A 19,257-nucleotide genomic window follows, 5' to 3' on the forward strand; every position below is an offset into this window, starting at 1 on the left:
CCTCTCTTGAAATGCCATCTTATTCATTTGTACCAACACGATAATTCAAACCAAGGAAACTGAGATGTTACTATGAGTGTGTAATCTAAACGCTTTTCATTTACCTCTATTAACAGCAATTGATGCAACAGTCCTTCACCGATTCAATACAAGCTTTCAAATGTCTCCATTCATGAACTCCCTGATCTGATTCATCTTTGGAAACCTGAAGATCAGCTAAGGCCATTGAACTACAACCGCATTAGCTTCCCACCCACATGGCATGAGAGTGAAATTTATATGACGACAAATAGATTTGCTGTGTTTGCTGTCAAAAGATGGACGACAGTACTAGATATGAGAAAATACATTTTTTAAGCTTGATCCAGAACAAGAACGTGTTATGCAAAGATGAGAGCAGTATTAAAGATATGTTGCAAAAGTGCTAGCCCCCTGGGTCCACTTATTATCTTTGATTGTGAATATCTTTCCTCTACAGCTCCTGCAGAATTAAGAGGAATAAGCTCTCGGTTGATCTCAGAAATCATTATGGTTTAGCTCTCTATGAAATCCTCATGTTCTCTTTTATTTTTACTCTGGCTTGATGCTAACATCAGTGCCTTGAGGGTTATTTTGATAACGTTTGTGATAAAACAACTATATAGATTGATGAATCCACCAAAAACACCCTCTAAAATGTTGGTTTTCATTGTTTCTGCAGCATAATGAGACCAGTGTAAATCTGTCTGGCGACATGTAGCTTTAACTGCAAGACCTGTACTTGCCCAGCATTTTACTGTGTTTAAATCAGAGGGGTTTTCACTGTCACTGAATCAGCTTTATATTGTCAGGGTACAGAGCCTGTATCTGTAGTGTGTGTGTGTGTGTGTGTGTGTGTGTGTGTGTGTGTGTGTGTGTATTTCGACATCACTTTAGCTTTCAAAACTGTTACTTGTTGGTAACTTGTTGGTAACAAGTAACAACACAACACATTGCAAGTTGTCTGGACTTGACCTAAATGTAAAGTAAAATGCTGGCTTCTTATGAAGTCCAAACAAAGCAGGTAATACTGCTGAACACGGCACAGCTGGTAATCTGCTCAAACTAAACTTCTTTGCTATTATATATGTCACCTTCCAGATGGAAAAGAAAATAATAAAAAAATATTACACTTCAGAAGAAAACTGCATGAGAAAAATCACAATATGAGACATATAAGTTTCATAAGACGTGGATATGAAACAAACATTTACTTTTGAAAGAAATGGAAACATTTTTTCCTATTTTTTTTCACTGTGAGCTTTTCTGTGGAGGTCATTTAGTTTCTTTTTTACACGAACGGAAACATCTGATATTGGCTGACGGCTGAGGAAACATAAGCAAATAGGAACAAGAAGATACGATTAAGTGGCCAATGCGCACAAATACACACACAAACATTTATAAACACATACAAGCGTGCGCACACACACACAGAGACACCATCATGGTAAATTACTCTCTCAGCTCTATAGGGGTCTGCAATTTGAGGGTGTCAAAGTCAAGGTGTAATATTAGCCTGGCATTAATAATAGCCGTAGCACTGCCCCTGCTAGTGTTAATGAGTGCAACACATTAACACACATGTAGCTTTGGATCGCATGCTCACCCACACACCCACGCATACACGCTCACACTTCAATAATGAAATACAAACTAACAATGAAGATGTTTTGCATGAGTTGTCACAGTGCACTTACTTATGCACCACCAGACACATTAAATTCTCAAAATAAAGAAGCTTTAAGAGCACAATGTTTAAAACATGCAAATGCTCTTAGGGCATGGTGTTAGCTTATACTTTTGGATTAACATGTGTGCTAAGGGCTAGTGAAGGCGGAGGGTGGAGAAGGGGGAGAACAGAGATGAGAGCTAAAGCTTCAAGCAATACTAATGCCCAGCTGAGATGAGCAGTCTGACAACAAGGCTACAAGGCCTTGTGAATAAACGATGAGCGCTCAAAGCCACGGGGCAGAGGTAGTAGTTATTTTAGCATGATGGCCGTGCCGGCCTCTCTTAACTGCTTAGCACGCAGATGAAAAAAAGCATATACACACACGCATGCACACAAAGACACAAAGATACCGTGCTGACATTTTACTGTACTCTGTTCCTCTATACTGTTTGGTGAGGACAGCACTGGACGTTTGCCAGAGACCGACTCATCCAGGCCCACCTGGTGTGTGTGTGTGTGTGTGCGTGTGTGTGCGTGTGTGTGTCTATATGCACAAACTTATAAACACTAAGTAGACAGAGCTGGGGGAGTCTGCCAAGCAGAGGAAGCCTTATGTCAATCAAGTGTCAGGGCAAGCTGGAGAGAAGGATATCAGGCCATGGGTGAGACACTATAAATAACCTAGCCCACCTTGGGAGTCAGGGTCAAACACACACACACACACACACACACACACACACACACACACACACACACACACACACACACACACACACACACACCCTCATGTTTACATCCCTTCAGAGGACACATCACTACACATACATCACTACACTGACTTGCATTCATTTCCTAGAGACTTGCCCTGAAAGTATCCAGTTTACCAAAGGTTTACACTACACATTTTCTTTTTTTGTACCCAAATCTAGCACTCACAACACCAGTATAATGCACTGAGAAAATACTGGACAAAAAACCTTAGAAAATCAGCGCCGTATTCAGAAAATGTACCATTAAAAGAATCACAAGTTCTAAACAGGCTTTTACACAAAAGAAAGCCTGAGTTGTGTCACTGAAGCCATTAAACGTGCAAACAGCAGAGCTTCTTATGTTATCTGCTTCTTTCAAATAGCACGCTCAAACAAGACTTGCACACATATTTGCTAGTATTTATTCTTTCTACGCGCACTGCAGGTGACAGCGAAAGCCTTTGGATTTGATATGGGAGCGAAGTGCCCCCTGAATTCTGAGCAATCTCTAGCTACTTTTAACATTGTTCTACCAGCTTAAGACTTAAACTAGAGGCTGATTCAGATGGGATTTGGATCTATACCAAAAGAGGATCTCAATATTGCACACGCCTTTTATGTTTCTTTCACAAACTAGAGCTGGCTCATGGTACATGTGGTTGCGTGAATATAGACAAAACTAAGGCAAATATTTTATTACCCACCTGCTGGATTATTAGTTAATTTAATCCTGAGCTATAAGCAGATATGGCAGATTTAGGCATGCCGTACTGAAGCCTGTTAATTAAAGCAAGAACTCTTAAGTGCTCAGAAACCGACAAAACAGCTGGAGGAAAGATTTGGATATTACCAACTGTCTCCAGGATGTGAAATATCTTTTCAGCTCATTCACGTTCTAATCATTTTGTTGATTAGGAGCCATAAGTATAATGAGGAGAGGAGAGGAGAGGAGAGGAGAGGAGAGGAGAGGAGAGGAGAGGAGAGGAGAGGAGAGGAGAGGAGAGGAGAGGAGAGGAGAGGAGAGGAGAGGAGAGGAGAGGAGAGGAGAGGAGAGGAAGTGATTGGGTTAGATTAAAGGGTGGATCGAAGGGTTTTTCTAACACATGCAAACCCTTTTGAGCTAGTTTCTACAGAGTGACAGCTTCCAGTAGAGCAGAATCAGCTGTCATGGCAACATGCACTTCACATCTCAGCACCCATCATCATCATTATGATTATCATCATCATAATCATCATCATCATTATCAATGATGCTCCATAGCAAAAGGGGAGAAACGAGGGGAGCATGCCACTGCAGTTGATCTCATGTTTTCTTTTCATGCGAATGAAACAAAAGAGTGGAGATGAGGTCTAACAAAGGACTTGGCAGAGCAATGTAGTTATGTCATGTGTTAGTGTGTGTGTGTGTGGAGCCATTCTCTGTGTTTCTCCCTGTTCCTGCTGACACATCACCTCCACCTGAATGCATGGCAGCAGGCACGTGGGGGAGAGATGTGGAAACAAAACAGCGGGATTGTGACTGTGTGAGAGCGACCGTTTGGAGAAAAGAAAAGAAAAAAAAAGGTGAGGTGAGTGTGGGGGTCAGAAGGGAAGAGGAAGTCATACTTTGGGCAACGGCGTTTCGGATGACCGGACTTTCTTGGGAGATATCTGTGAAGAGAGCAAGAGAATTATTTTCTTGTTTCCCCCTCTTCAGAGATATCTCCTGTGGCATATTGCTGTTCTCTGTAACAGAGCTTTGTCTGCTTGGATTTTCCTGTCAGCAGGACCTGCAAGCAGTTCCTGAGAGACTAACAGTGTATTTAGTCTCAAGCTTTGTCATTTATTTAAAAGGAACCTTGACTTGTAGTGTTACGCTTTATGAGCTTTCAGTTACAAAAATGGAAAATTTGTTTAAAATTCAAATGTTTCTTGGGGGATAATTCATTCCTGACATATTACAGTACAAGGGCAACAGAAGTGGTGTACGCAGCAGTAAGTTGTACTGCAGCACCGATCAGGCAAAAAGGGTCCTAAATTTCAAAGCACTGGCCCTCTTCAGTATGCTTGGACCACTTTAAAAGAGAATAATTGCCACATTATAAACAATGACCCTGTAAAGGCCCATTAGACCCAAAAACAACACACAGTGGAAAGGTGCACAGAAATATCAACGAGCAAATCATCAAGTGGTCAAGTGTGGCTATAACTGGCAACAGTTGGTCAAATGTGTCAAAGTGATATGTTAAGGAGCGCCAATGAACAACAACACATCAGAGGAGACACTCGGAGAGAAGAGGAGACACACAATCACAATCACAGGGGAGGTAAGGCGAATGAAAAGACACATCAGTTTGAAATCACAGAGGCATCATGTAATGGAAAACATTTATAAAATCACACAGACACTACATTAAACAATTCTGGACTGACACAGGCTGGAAAGACAAATATGGGTGGTGTGTATGTCTAACTCCTCTCACACATGCAGTCCATATCAAACAACCTGAAAATCCCACCGGACTTTTACGAAAGCAGCACATACGTCTGCTGTGAACATGCAAATCAGATTCATAGGCATCTGGTCGCTTGGTCGCAAGCACTTAGAAAAATATCAAAATAGTGTTTTGTTATTCATTTGTTAAGATTCTTTTGTGATTTTTGCCCTTTTTAATTGGCCGGTAATGTCAGTTGACTTATGACCAGGGATCATAAATGGTGTGATGACACAAACACAAGTGTGCTATCTAGTTAGTGGATAGGTTAGTAGGTGGCCAGCGTAGCCACTGTTTATCCACAACATGTCTCCTGGGTGGGTGCCACTACTTTTTTAACCCACTGAAATATAAGAGGCTAAACTGTAATGCAACACAGTCTACTACAATTAGTTCTATAGCTTTAGTGGCAAGAGGGAGTCAATCAGTGTTCACAAAAATGTTTAATGTAGGCTTAAAGCATCATAATAAGCAACAATATGATTACCATTTCCGATTTGATAGAGACATTTAAACAGTGTGAAGTGGCCAGATGGTATGGAGAATTCTCTATTTTGCCTCTGAGGAAAGTGTGCAACAGGTGGAGAGGGAAGCAGTAAGAGACAAAAACACTGAGGTGACAGACATTTACAGAGGGTGAGAAAGCACAGACAGCAATAAAAAGGAGAGGCGAGAAGAAAAAAAGTTCATAATTAAGTTCACATAGACACGGCGTGTGTGGGTAAAAGTGGAGGAGAAACAGAGGGATGAACAGCAAGAGAAAGATGTGAGAAAGGTAAGCAACAGGCTGGAAGTGATAAAGATTTGTCTCTATTGCTAGAGTCTGTGTGGTTGTAATGTACCTTCATTGGTGCCAGCTGTATGGGGGTAATGTAGGAGGGGTCCACCATGGGCTTGGGCCGATTGGCAGTGTCTGCCAGGAGGCTCTGCCATTGCTGTGGCAGGCCGGTGAACTTCTGCTCCCGTGGGTCGAAGCCCGTGTGGACCCGGTGCTCGAAGTTAGACGGAGCTGAGATCTCCAGCCGTTTCTTCTTCTTCCCAAACATGCTGGAAAACCCTGGCAAACCTGGCAACCCCAAAAGAAAAAAAAAGCATACTTGTATTAATATTCTGGCTGCAGCACTGGCTACGCTTATGTTTGACGCCCGTGAGTTAAAGACTGTATCTTTAAGATGTCGTTATGAAGTCATCATGGCAGTATATTCTCCTTCTTGCCTAAAGTTTAATCTTCTTTTTTTACATAGTACTAGGATGTTTTATACCACCGCTCTGTAGCATGATGAATCTCTTGTCTTATAACGCTGCAGGTTATAGACGAGGAAAGAACGAGCAAAACTATCCAAACACACAAAATAAAAGAAAAAAAGCCAAGTGTCCACTTTGATTATGTAATGTAAACATCAGGGGAAAAACGATGGCAGTGGGGATTTTTTTAAACACATGTTGGACAGCGGTTCTATGCGGCTGTATAGTCAGGCGCGTATGCTGCATGAAAGCTCCCGTCTGTGCTTTTTGGAGCTGTTTGGAAAACCCACTGTGACTCTCGTGGTTTGGGTGTATGCATAATGTCCAGTCATAGGAACAAAATGTCATAATGCTGTTGTTGTGGCTGTGAATGGAGTCTATTGTGTCACTCCTCTCTGAGAGGCATTGTCCTCTGAGGGAGCCACCACTGCCACCCCCGCCACCATACTCCTTACTTTTTTTCTCTTTGCCTCTGTCATGGCTTTTGCAGAGACAATGTTTGCTGTGCCATTCCACTCGATCATGCATTTGCATGCATGTACTGCAAATGGGCAAAATAAACAAAAGATCCTCACTTATGCAAACACGCTGAAAACAGTTCAACAAAACCGCTCGAGGAGTTTAATGTTTAGATTGTCCCAAGAAAAAATGTTTTGCCCCTATCAGAAGAAAACATCATTTACACTCATCACCACACACTAACCACTGACCATACACACACACCTTTATACACCACACACACACACACAGTACATGCATTACAATTGTTACTAGCAAGTAACAACCATAATCTTTAAACTTCACCCAGTTACCATTATTTTAACATTTCAAACCTGCACAAATATGGAATAACGCTTAGATTTTCCAGTGAGAAAATCTGAATGCTTAACGGCGTATCCGCTTAGAAAGCAAGGTAATACGTTTGTGTATTTCAGTTTGTCCCAGTTTTCTAAAACTCTATTATAAATAAAAATGCAATTAACATGTTATTAGCTCAAATGTAGTTGCTTACCAGAAATGTGCCAGAAGTCATTAATTTTTAAGGCTGCCACTGTGTGTGTGTGTTCATGTGTGTTTAACGTGATAATACTTATTAATACTTAAAAGAGGAGAAATATCAGAAATGCTCCCTTATCTCTCAGCCTCCTGTAGAGGTGTGTCAGTGCCAGTTTTTGATTGGCTGGAAGTGGCAGGCTGCCAGAATGGCACTGTTACACTGTCAGGAGCAAGAGACAAAGTAAACAAACTTGTGCTGTACCCTCTGTGTCATACTCTGGCAGCATATTGTCAGCAGTGCTGAAGAGTGAGGGTGACACCGAAATCACAATAGAGCACAGTTGCATTTGCAGGTATATTTACATGTCATTTCCTGTATATGTAGCCGAGCAGCTAAAGTAGCCTGCAAACTGTCTGAGCAGTAAATGACTGCGGGTCATTCACCTAGCTGTGTTGCACACAAATTGTATACTTAAGTTTGTAATTTAGATAAGAGGCAGCAAAACAGTCAGAATGTGAGGAGCTTATGTAACGGCAGATAAACAATGTGCGATTTGTTCCTTACACTTTTGCTTTCCTTTTCAGTTTTTGGAGGCGCTAAAGAAAGACACGTCGCTATATCATAAGCGAAGAGCAAACATTTAAAGCACGTTTTTGAATAAAATATTACAAACATGCTGCTACCTCAAACATTCTAAGTAAATCTGCAGAGCGGTATATCAAATGACTAACTCTTCTGACCTGGTAGAGCCACTTCAACAGATGCAATGACAGAAGTCACCAAAGAGTCTTTCTCTAAATGCAACTTTAAACAGGCAAGGCAAAGTAATCATGGAAGTCTTTCTCAATCATTTCCTTTCTTCCCAGCAGGAGAGACAGACAGATCAAATTAGCGGCCTCAAACAGGAAAGATGGGGAGATAGATTGATAAAAATGGGGTAGGAGGGTTGATAAGGGTAGAACACGAGAGCGGAGGAGGAGCATGGGAAGGAGTTTAGGAAGGGATCTCAACAAATGCTAACAGAAGAAAGAAGAAGAAGAAGAAAAAGACAAACATGGAAAGAGGACGGAAGCCTAAAGTCCTTTGTGCTAGGAATGCGCTGCACTGCATGCATCACAATCACAGCACAACAGATTATTATGCAGCACACGGCTGCCTTTAGAAAAGTCTATACTGGATCAAAGGGTGCTAAGTCATAGATAGAAGCTTCATCCCACAGGCATGTTTACACAACTCTGCCTTCTACAGTGCAGTCACTGTAAGCTTGCTTCAACGATGCTTTCATTTGTGAGCAAAAGTACTTTTAATGAAAAGAATATACCCGTGTAATCAAAACATAACTTGTCATATTCGTCATGATCTGATCAGGACTAAACATTTAACCACAACTGTGACCCGAGTGTGAGAGCAATACAAGTACATGTGCATACCACAACTAACAAATGACTCCTTGCAGTAAACACCTGCATATTAAATTCTGGAGGGAGGGGAGTGGGGGTGTGTGGATGAGGGGGTGGGGGAGCTGCTAAAAGCGGTGAGCTTCCTTTTGTTTCATCTTGATGCATTCTCAATCATCCAGGGAAACAAATCTCCAAAAGTCACCAACTTGGAGTGTTTCAGTTTGCCATCTTAGGGAGAAATCAACACACATGGGTGTATGTCCTTTGTTGCTGAGATTTATTGATAAAAACAGTACAAAAATCAACCATTTGTACACATTTTTACAAATAATTATAAAAAGTGAGTGAGTACATTTCAACATTTTCAGCAATCACTCACAATCCTGGCACTGCCATGGTATCTGTAGTCTGCATTTACCACATGTGTATCTGTTGCAGTGAACACATCGCTGGCCAGTTGCCGTGTTTTATAACATGATTGACATGGCAGCACTGAATGCACATGTGCTGTATCAAGCATGCTCCGGGACGAAGGAAAGACGGGTGGACTTCCTGGTGGAGCTTGCAAGGGAGTTAGCTCACTCTCATGTAGCTGCGAAGAAGGCAAGAAAAGAACAGTTGCCTTTGACACAACCCTCCACACCGAGCCCTGGAAAAAGAGCCATGTGTCAGGTCAAACACAATTGCAAGAACAATCATGCCACTGTGCGATGTGTTCACTGCAACAGATACACATGTGGTAAATGCAGACTACAGATACCATGGCAGTGCCAGGATTGTGAGTGATTGCTGAAAATGTTGAAATGTACTCACTCACTTTTTATAATTATTTGTAAAAATGTGTACAAATGGTTGATTTTTTGTACTGTTTTTATCAATAAATCTCAGCAACAAAGGACATACACCCATGTGTGTTGATTTCTCCCTAAGATGGCAAACTGAAACACTCCAAGTTGGTGACTTTTGGAGATTTGTTTCCCTGGATGATTGAGAATGCATCAAGATGAAACAAAAGGAAGCTCACCGCTTTTAGCAGCTCCCCCCCCCCCTCATCCACACACCCCCACTCCCCTCGAGAAAGCGTCTATCACAGAGGTACATCTGGAAAGATTGCTCGTTGTCTTTCAGCCAGCTTGATTCACAAAACCAAACAATTTAAACGCAGGTATCCCCCGATAAAGAACTAACGATGCTCAATCTTTATCTTTTCCATTTTGTGCTGAGCTACAAATCTCTTATGTAAGGAGGATGTGTCAGCAACCCTTTCCAATTTTGGCCGATGTCCACTTAAACCTCCACAAATCAAGCCAAGGTTCTAACCTTGTTGCTATTTTTGGGGCAGGTACACTAAGTGGCTACATTAAGAAGTGATGCAGTACCGACATGCAGACGTTATGTCCACTGGAAATGACATTCACAAAATACATTTAATGAAGACAACGTCAAGGATGAAGCTGAAACACGGCTCCTGTCAGAGGAAGTCTTCTGCCATCACTGCAGGACAGCACACAGTGACTAAACCGAGGATGATCGCAGACTTGCACTGAATCATCAGCTGACAAATGCAGTAAGCGAAGCTCTTGTTACCTTAGAGCAACATGCAAACAAAAACACATCCTATAACGCCACATCCAACTAAGAACCACAGCGGAAGTACTAATCAGACTGGTCAGTGTGTGTGGGTGTGCTCGTCCAGTTATTTGGGTGCCCCAGCCACTCTAGATGCGTCTCCAGGTGTCCAACTCTCTCTTACCAGACTGTCACATTGCTGTGAGAGACTGCATTTATGCAGATCTCTTTAAGGTTTCACCACAGCATTTTAGTCAGGTTGAAGTCTGGACCAATGCAACACCTTGATCGTGTTATTTTTCAGTGATTCCATTGAAGATTTGCTGCTGTGTTTGTCTTTATTGTCCTGGTTGCATTATCCAATTTAAGCCGAGCTTTAGCTGTTAGACAGATCGCCTCACCTTTGACTCTAGAATACTTTGGTATACAAATTCATGATTGACTCAAAGGGCCCAGGTCCTGTTGCTGCAAAGCCCAAATCATCACCTCTCCACCACCATGCTCGGCAGTTAGTATGAGGTGATTGAGCAACTAAGCAAACCTAAGCTGTGCTGCCATGTTTTTTTTTTTAAAGGAAAAAAAAGAGGCTTTCTCCTGGTAACCCTCCCAAACAAAGGCTTCTTGTCTATTTTTTCTAACTTTAATGCCATTAACTTCAACATTTAACATGCTAACTGACGCCCACAGAGTCTGAGATTGAGCTCTTGGGATCTTTGCAGTTTCTCAGAGCATTGCACGATCTGACATTGGGGTGACATTGCTTGCTACAGACAAGCAAACTGATGATGATGATCATTTGATTAGCATCACGTGGCTGTTACATACACTTCCTTTTTTTCACAAGACTAATCCTGTGAAAAGTTTATTTTTCAAATGATTGTATGCAAGACAAGAAAATAGTGGTTAATGAGAACCAAGCTAATTTATAGACACTGAACCAAACAACAAGCTAAACAGCTAGCGCTTTTAAATCAGCTAGCAAGCTAGCTAGTTTGTTTTATCTGTCTGAGGGTAACTGAAACCAATTTTTATTTTTAAATAGGTGTGTAGTGGTAAATCCAGCAGTGTTATCAATATGAACAAAATCTATTACAGTAAACGGCTTTAGCTAAACAAGAGGGATATTTTAATCAAGCTTTCATTTCACAAAATGTCTTCTTCTTTCCTTCTTGTACTGGGTAAGCAACCCATAGTGAAGGTGGAAACCCATGACCTAGATGGTGCTTCTCGGGAATAAGATTACTAAAGGCTAGTAGGACTTAAGTCGTCTAGGCCAAGCTCAGCAGTAAGGAGACACAACAACACATGCAGACAGACACACATAAACACAGCACTGAACGTGTGTTAGACAGCAGATGGAGACACATGTTCATGTACTCGCCCAGCCCAAACGTACTCCTGCAGAGCTTTTAGCAGCTTCTTTCTCACAACAGTCACAAAACAAGTTCAGACTGAGATGTACTTGAAGCGTAGAGCCCACTGGGAATTGCTGCCACGCAGAAGCCAGAGGAACTACTTACTGCACAACTTCTCCAGGCTGCCGTGCGAGCACCTCTTGAGCTGTAATTTATGGGCGGATTGTAAAGCACTTTGAGAAGTTCCACACTAATGCCTGCAAGGTTAGCCCGCCAAAGAGTAACAATGTCACTCTGATGAAAAACTGCACCTGGTAATATATGGCAGAGATTAGAGATTTGCAGCACCGTCATTCCAGCTGTGCTGAACTGCAGTGAGCTGTGACTGCGTGTGTGGTGAGCGGCCTCGATCGGATTTTTCACTGCACTGCACAGAAGGGTAAAGCAGTTTACTCAAACAGCTAATGAAGCTATAATAAAGCATCCTGCCTCTTTATGTCCACTGTAACTCAACGCAAGAGTATGGCTGAAAACAACTGGTAATAAGCAGAGTACTGTTTGCAATGCAAACACTGATTTCTTTTAGAAGCTACACAACTACTAAAAGCTAAGCACACAAACACTACTGCATACAAAGAGATAGTTTAGGATGCTGATGCAAACTGTTTACCTTTATATCTGAGTGTGTTGTATTCATTTGTATTCATGCTTGCATACCGTTTAATCTGTCAAAGCAATGTCATTTGATGTTACGAGAAGCATTACATAACATTTAACATCCTCTACACACAAAAAAGGGAGATGCTCAGCCATCCAAATGCTCATGCAAATGCATTCAAATGTATTAACAATTAGCCTTCAATGTCATTTAATGGGATTCACAGTAACCACACACACACGCTATATACACCAACACACTTAAATGGGCTACTGGTCCCAGGGCAGAGATCCTGACTCCCAGGCTGATTTGTCTCCAAACCATCTGTCACCATCTGAGCCTCCACAGGCATTTCCCCTTCTGTACAACAACACCTCAACAGACACACACACTGCAGTGAACCGGAGAGTCTGCACGTGTGTGTGTGTGTGTGTCAGTATTCGTGTTGTCTGTGTCTTGTATACACGCTGTATCTATTTTTGGTTCCTAAGCGCATGCTTTAATGTTCTGTGGCAACAGAGTGTATTCATCATGTTTTCCAAAGAGCGCATTAATTTTCTGTCCTTTAGATTGTAATTTAGAAGCATAATTCGGTATCGAGACGCAGAGCATTCACTCATGCACTAAATATGCAAATACATTTCATACATAATTTAAAACGCAACATGAAAAAGGACACAAATGCCTTCTGATAAACAAGCTGAGGGAGGGGCAATGCTCTCTACTTTGTTCCTACAGAGAATAGGAGGAACTCCTAATTTAATTAAAAGGTCAACAGGTTCAGAGTGAAAGCCTAAGCCCGGTTTGCCATTTGTGTTCAAGAAATTACCAGTGTTTCTGTTTAGATTTACTTGAAGTGGTGGCAAATGAGCAAAGTGAGAAGCAAATGTGTCCCTGCATCCTCACAGGTAGTCTTTGTTCCCCCTCTTCCTCCTTCCTCTTTTGTCCTGCCCTGCTCTGTTGTCTGCTGTTCACTTCTCTCTCATTTGCATTCACTTGTTCTCTCTTCGCCCTGTTCCTTCAGATGATTTAATTGGCTCCAAAAACTGTTTACACAGACATGCATTTCACCTTCCGTTCCCGAAAGATGTGTTTCGTTGAGTGGTAAACAACTCGGTCTGATGGAGAGGCTTTTTAAAAAAATGTTATCATTTGCAAACTGTTCACAACAGTTTGTAAGATTCCTCTCTCAAATGAGGTTTAAAGATTTGGGGAGCAATGGGAAGCTCCAGCTCTGATTATAAATATACCTTTTGTCAAATTACACACAGACTGCGTGAATCAGAGGTCTTACCTGGCAACAAACTGACGGTCTCTTTCAGCCAATCAAAGCTCTCTGGGTAGGCCATAATGAGGCAGACAATTAAGTGCTCCTCAGATGTTTCGCTTTGATGTCAAATTACACTCCTGACAAATCCATTATGCGCCTCAATTTTCTTTGCACAAAAACCACTAAACAGCGAGTCCACCTCTCCAGTTGTAAGCTGATGATTCCCCCCCGGTGGAGCGATGCTTCTGAGAAGTCATCGAATTGACAAATCAGGTCACATTCGGGACCCTCTGCGTTCTCTGGCGAACTGTTACTAGTAATGCTACCCTGCCTGTATGCTCTGATAACTCCCAATGTGAGATGCACAGGACACGAAAAGTGCCTACGCCAGCAGACCGGGCCGAGGCACGGCCAGACAGCTTAAGCCTGGATCCATCCCATTTTACGTTTATTGTTTGTCTAACTGGGTTTGACCGGCCACGTCCCAAACTGAGCTGCCCCTGACCTTCACTGTCCTCCTCCTACTTACGTGTCCATCAACAGAAGCACAAAAACAACAGAGCGTGAGTGTCCTCTGCGTTCCCACAATCCACAGGATGGTGTTTGTGTGCTGGTCGCTTTGGCCAACACACACACACATACAAAACTGTCTCCCACCGATGCCAGCGTGTGCGGATATCAACGTTTGTGTCAAGAGCTGCATCGCCAGGCGGCCTATCACTGCCTCTTTCACACGACAAGTCACAGGGAGGAAGACAGAGAGTGTGACGGAGGAGATAAGATGGAAGAAAGAGAGAAAAAAAAACAGCTGGTCCAGTCAGAGACTGTGACAGTCTGGCCGTTTGCCGACGCAAAGGGGACATTGAGCGGTGGCAGCCGCGGACAGGCCTTGTGCTGAGGGCAAACAGTCTCACAGAAGCAGTGCCAGGCTGTCAGGATAACACTGTACAGCATTTTTCCCTTACAGAGAGAGAGAAAGAGGGGATGGGAAATGACACCTATGCAAGGCAGCAAGCCAAATACAAATAAAATATTGAATGCACTGTTGTTTTCAAATAATGCCAATATGAAAAAAGGTAGCCTGAGCAAAAGCCAAGGGCTGAAAGAAATCTGCAAGTTTAGTATATCTAATGTATACTCGTGGAGTGCAAGGCTGATGATACGGTACATTTCAGGCTTGAGCAGAGATTGCTGCTGGTTGTGCTGCACATGGATGTGGAGTATATCTGAATGCATTACTGAAAAACTGAATTGGAGGCACAAGGAAAGCAATGAACTTCCATCTGAAAGAACATTCATTTTTAGCAGGTACTCATTGGTATGTGTTTTAATAGTCAGGAAATGAGACACAAGAAATGTGTTTCTGCAGACAAATTTAACTGTAAGCATTTTGTGTCATGTTACATCAAGAATTCAAGGTCCGCTTCTTCCTGAAGACCTGAAACAAATATTACAGGATACATTTTTTCCTTCAAAGTAGTGAACTCTGACAGTTTGGAGTTCTTTTTGGTTAATCACTTGGGAAGAAAGGAAACAAATTATGTATGACATTTATCTGTGTTCTCATGATAAATGAGGACTGTTTTTACTTTACCAGTTACTGCTGCAACCCAACCCGTGTTAAAAGAGCTCAAAGTTTGAAGGCAAGCCTTGTCATGTTCCAGTTTGCGTTGCACATTTCATAGTTCACCTCTGCCTGCCAATAAATTTGCCAGTGTTTGCAGACAAGTTGGGGTCTTCCAGGTTGCTAGCTTGCAACCTGCTAGCAACCAAAAGCACAAAGCACGAGGAGGTCTTTTTGGTGCAGCGCCACAAACCTCTCTACATCCAATTTCACACATGTGAGTGCCAGAAACCTCCATCAACCACTCACCAACTTTTTGTGGAATCCACCAGATGGTTGCAAGATGGTCTCCAATCATGTAAATGGGGCTTAGCTATAAATACTTGTCATTAAATAAATTTGGCTTATTTTGCAAAACATCAGCTTTTCATCTGATTGACTGATTGTGAATCATTAAATCCGGATGTAATGATGTATGTAATTTTTCTAACTGATTTATCAGTCTTATAGATGTCAGTATGTCAGGCCGTTCATCTTGCAGTTTTCTGTGGCATTCTCAAAGTGAAGTATTGTCCCACTTCCCTTGACAACCACAGACCAATAAAATCAAATGCTAAATGTCAAGTACTGTTAGGGCAACAGTTTGAAATTATTTGCAGTCACTGGCTCTTAACATTCGAAGAACAAAACACTCAAACCTTAAACGGTCAATTTTAAGCAATGGTCTAATTTTTGGAGTTCATGCAATAAAAAACGATATCAGTTTTTTTCCTTTGTTCAAAAGGGAAAATTTGTTGTTATACAAAAATAATTATATAAATTATGAATAATTGTGTTTATCATGTGGTTTGTCACTATTAAAACACTGGTTAGATTAAGGAAAGACTGTGAATTTAATTCCATATCCTAAATCTACATCTTATATACGCAGTCGCACATGGAGATGGCAACATAAGCAGAGACGGTTAAAATGATGGCATTTCACGGCTAAGTACCACACTCTTTAAGAGCATCAATACCCTCCACATGTCTAATGAGCGGGTACATCGTAGCTGTCACAATACAGATGCAGCGTGATGCTTGACGCAATCACAATCACTGCAAATGACAGAAACATTTGCGAAAGGGAGCTATCCAGGTCAGCTGCTTTCTTCAGGTCTCTCACCGATCTCTCACTATCAAGGGAAAGGATCAGCTAAAGTTGTTATCTCATCGTGGTGTAACATAATAGATGGATACAGCAAAGAAGGGTGACTCTGGGAGGTACCGAGAGATCAGGAGAGTTATCTAAATGAGATCTTTGCAGTCCTGAGGACAGAAGACTGCATATCACTGCCTGAGAAAGCGCGTGTGCAGATGTGTAACCATGTCTATATGTATATATGTGTATAGCTGTGTTTTCTCCCTTTAAAAGCACATTAAAGTAGAAGGCTGACCCCAAACTAAATCTCTTATAATAGTCATTGAAAAGAAGAGACATGATGTGAATCGAAAATGAAATCTCACAAAAGAATTACAACCTTTTAATATTACTGCTTTATGAAGAACCAATCAATACAAATGTTCTTGTATAAACCAGCTGAACATGACTACCCAGAGCTTTTGCATGCCATTTGAGAGAAAAGGATGCTGTTAACTGGGGACTGACTGACTGATCTGTGCATTTAGGACCACTTTTTCAGGTCTAGGTCTTCTGCTGCAAGCTCAGTAGATTATTAGATCCTCTTCCCCAGCCCCAACCTCCAACTCCTCCTTAGGCATTTCCAGGGAAGGTCGGATACAGTATCCCTCCAGTGTGCACCAGAGCTGCTTTCAGTTAGCCCAGAATACCATCAGACAATGTGAAGGAGCCATACTTCCACCTTCAAATATCAATGCTCCTAACTTTTAAACTAAACCCAGGCACCACTACAACTCATCCTTTTGATAATACATATATTTAGTTTATGACCACAGGTTGATTATTAAGTCATAAAACTCATTCGGATGTTAGCTCTTCTCAATATGCACAACATAACTCTATCTGTTGATCTAACAATTCATCTTACTCCAGAGCAAGTATATAATTACATTTTTTATCCCTCCGCTGATATCGGTCATCATACAAACAATTAATCTTATTTTACTGCACAGCAGCGTTGCACTAAACATGATTTTATTGCAGCCCACTGCTGATTTGTGATGGGCATCAGACATAGTGGTGTCTTCGAAAAGTGGGAAGCATGATTACGCATCACATCTGCTGCTGCTGCTTCAGCTGTTGACTGTTTTAATAAACAAGACAAATCTTCAGGCCAAACATGAATGTATTACGAGAGCTGGATTATGTCACCCCTACTCAGCCTTTCATGCCAATTTTATCCCATCCCAGGGGTCAACTGAGGTATTACAACCTTTAACCAAACATATATTCAAAGCAATATAATAAATTACTTTAATACTGTATTGAAAAATATATTTAATTATTTTTTACAATAAATAAAGAGGTCTGTAAAGCTGTTGAGTTTTGATCTTTACATTATTATTTTTTTCCTCACCAAGAATCCGGTTCTTATTATTTATTATAGCACATGAAGCCAAACTAAAAGCATCCGACCATCATTTCAGTGAATCCTGGGCATTCATTTTTCAATGTTTTACATTGACTGATTTTACATTTTGACAGCCTCCACTTTAGGTAAACACAACACAGGTACAGTCAACTATCGGACAAAGCTGCATCGTTTCCTTGCATCCAACTCCTTTGTCTGAGTCCAGGCTTCAAAAACATGCAGCTCTCTAACACATCTATTCAGAATGAATTTGCAGGGATTGAGATGTGGAGCAATAACACACTGACACGAGAAAAAAAAACAAGCTCCACTGTGAAAAAAAAACCCCACACTCATAATATTGGATTCCTTAGCCAATAAGCAAAGGTAGATAAAGTGCTGCTTCTTATCTGAACCTGTACACTGATAAAGAATGAAGGAATAACCATTATTCAGCCCTGCCATCGACACTATCAAGCACGTGAAAGGAAGGCTATGCCATATGGTATTAGTTTCAGTGCCCCAGGGCTAACATCTGTATGCAGACAGCATCCACATCTAGACTGAAGAGACAAATGTTTCTTTTTTTCCGAGACTGAAGCAGCCTTTTTGTAGGCCTGCCATTTCACTGAGAAGCAGTCAGACATAAAGAGAATGACTGGCAACACTGCAGGGCACTCTGTGACTCTCTGGTTATTTGTTTATGTTAGCATCTGGTTGTCTGTGTCATGTCATGTGTGTGCACGTGTGTGTGTGCAGATTTCAGAGATGGTCAGCTATGGTTGTGTCCAAGAAGCCACAGATATAGTGGATAAATAAAGAGCAGTTATGACAGATGTAATTACAGAGGGTGTGATTACAATGAATGCCTTCTGGTGAAGCAATGTAGTTGTGCAATTCTTTGAATAAGCACTGCACATCCCCCCTGGTGTCAAGATCTGTTAACAGAACAGAGCGTTTCTATTACCAGCCTGCATTGTATGGAGTATTTACTCACAGTGCAAATGTATCCAGCGCCCTCTGTTAGGTGTCACTACTATTTGCTCCAGTGAACACTGATTTTAAGCATTGAAATACTGACTGGAGCTATGAGCCCCACCCCAACTAGCCCTACTCTGTAAATCAAGAGTCAGGCTCAGCGAGAGGACTGTTTTTACAGAATCACAGACCTACTGAAGCACTCAAGTGGAATAATCTGAAATCTCAATCTCTTGGTCATTGCTTTGCAACTGTGGAGACCAGTGTTGGGTAAGTTACTTTAAAATAGTAACTTAGTTACATTACTAGTTACTTCTCTCAAAAGTAACTCAGTTACTTCAAGTTACTCATTACTTTCAAAGTAACTAGTTACTAGGGAAAGTAACTTTGGTTTTACTCAGAATTCTCTTGTTAATGTGTTGCTTCCATAACTTTGCCAATCTTCTAGCTTGCTTACTTGCCACAAGTGCACTGTGCCACCTACCAATAGAAAGAAAAAGATAATGTGCATATTTCCACGAGAGAAATCCCACGCCTGGACCGTCATTGACCGGTGCCATGATTCTAGCCTACGTCAGAGTGTCATCTGCGCCTTTTACATCCAACACAAAAACTGCAGTTGTGGTGCTTTCGATTGTACTCAGAACTCGGAAATTCTGCCTTCCGAATAGGAAGATGTAGGCAACACCAGACTGCAGATGAGCTGCATACAGAGCTGGACTGGGACAAAAAAATCATCCCGGGCATTTTGACTAGAAACTGGCCCACCATTAT

At 41.6% G+C, this 19,257-nt stretch overlaps 1 protein-coding gene across 4 annotated transcripts in view; it reads right to left on the reverse strand.

Annotated features, from left to right (window-relative positions):
* The window catches only part of pak5 (p21 protein (Cdc42/Rac)-activated kinase 5), an 80,060-nt gene that overhangs the window by 33,436 nt on the left and 27,367 nt on the right, over positions 1–19,257 (reverse strand). The window contains exons 1-3 of one of the 4 annotated variants that reach the window (XM_026194036.1): positions 13,435–15,715; positions 5,759–5,982; positions 4,048–4,092 (exon numbers count right to left, since the gene is read on the reverse strand). In XM_026194036.1, coding sequence (XP_026049821.1) covers positions 4,048–4,092; positions 5,759–5,982; positions 13,435–13,489 — 324 coding nt within the window. In that variant the 5' untranslated portion in view covers positions 13,490–15,715. Of the gene's footprint in view, positions 1–4,047; positions 4,093–5,758; positions 5,983–11,647; positions 11,670–13,434; positions 15,716–19,257 lie in introns of those variants that run through there. The other 3 variants (XM_026194040.1, XM_026194038.1, XM_026194037.1) reach the window with 3 other exon arrangements.

This window comes from Astatotilapia calliptera, chromosome 15 (genome assembly GCF_900246225.1).
Source record: "Astatotilapia calliptera chromosome 15, fAstCal1.2, whole genome shotgun sequence".
In the NCBI taxonomy this organism is placed as follows: domain Eukaryota; kingdom Metazoa; phylum Chordata; class Actinopteri; order Cichliformes; family Cichlidae; genus Astatotilapia; species Astatotilapia calliptera.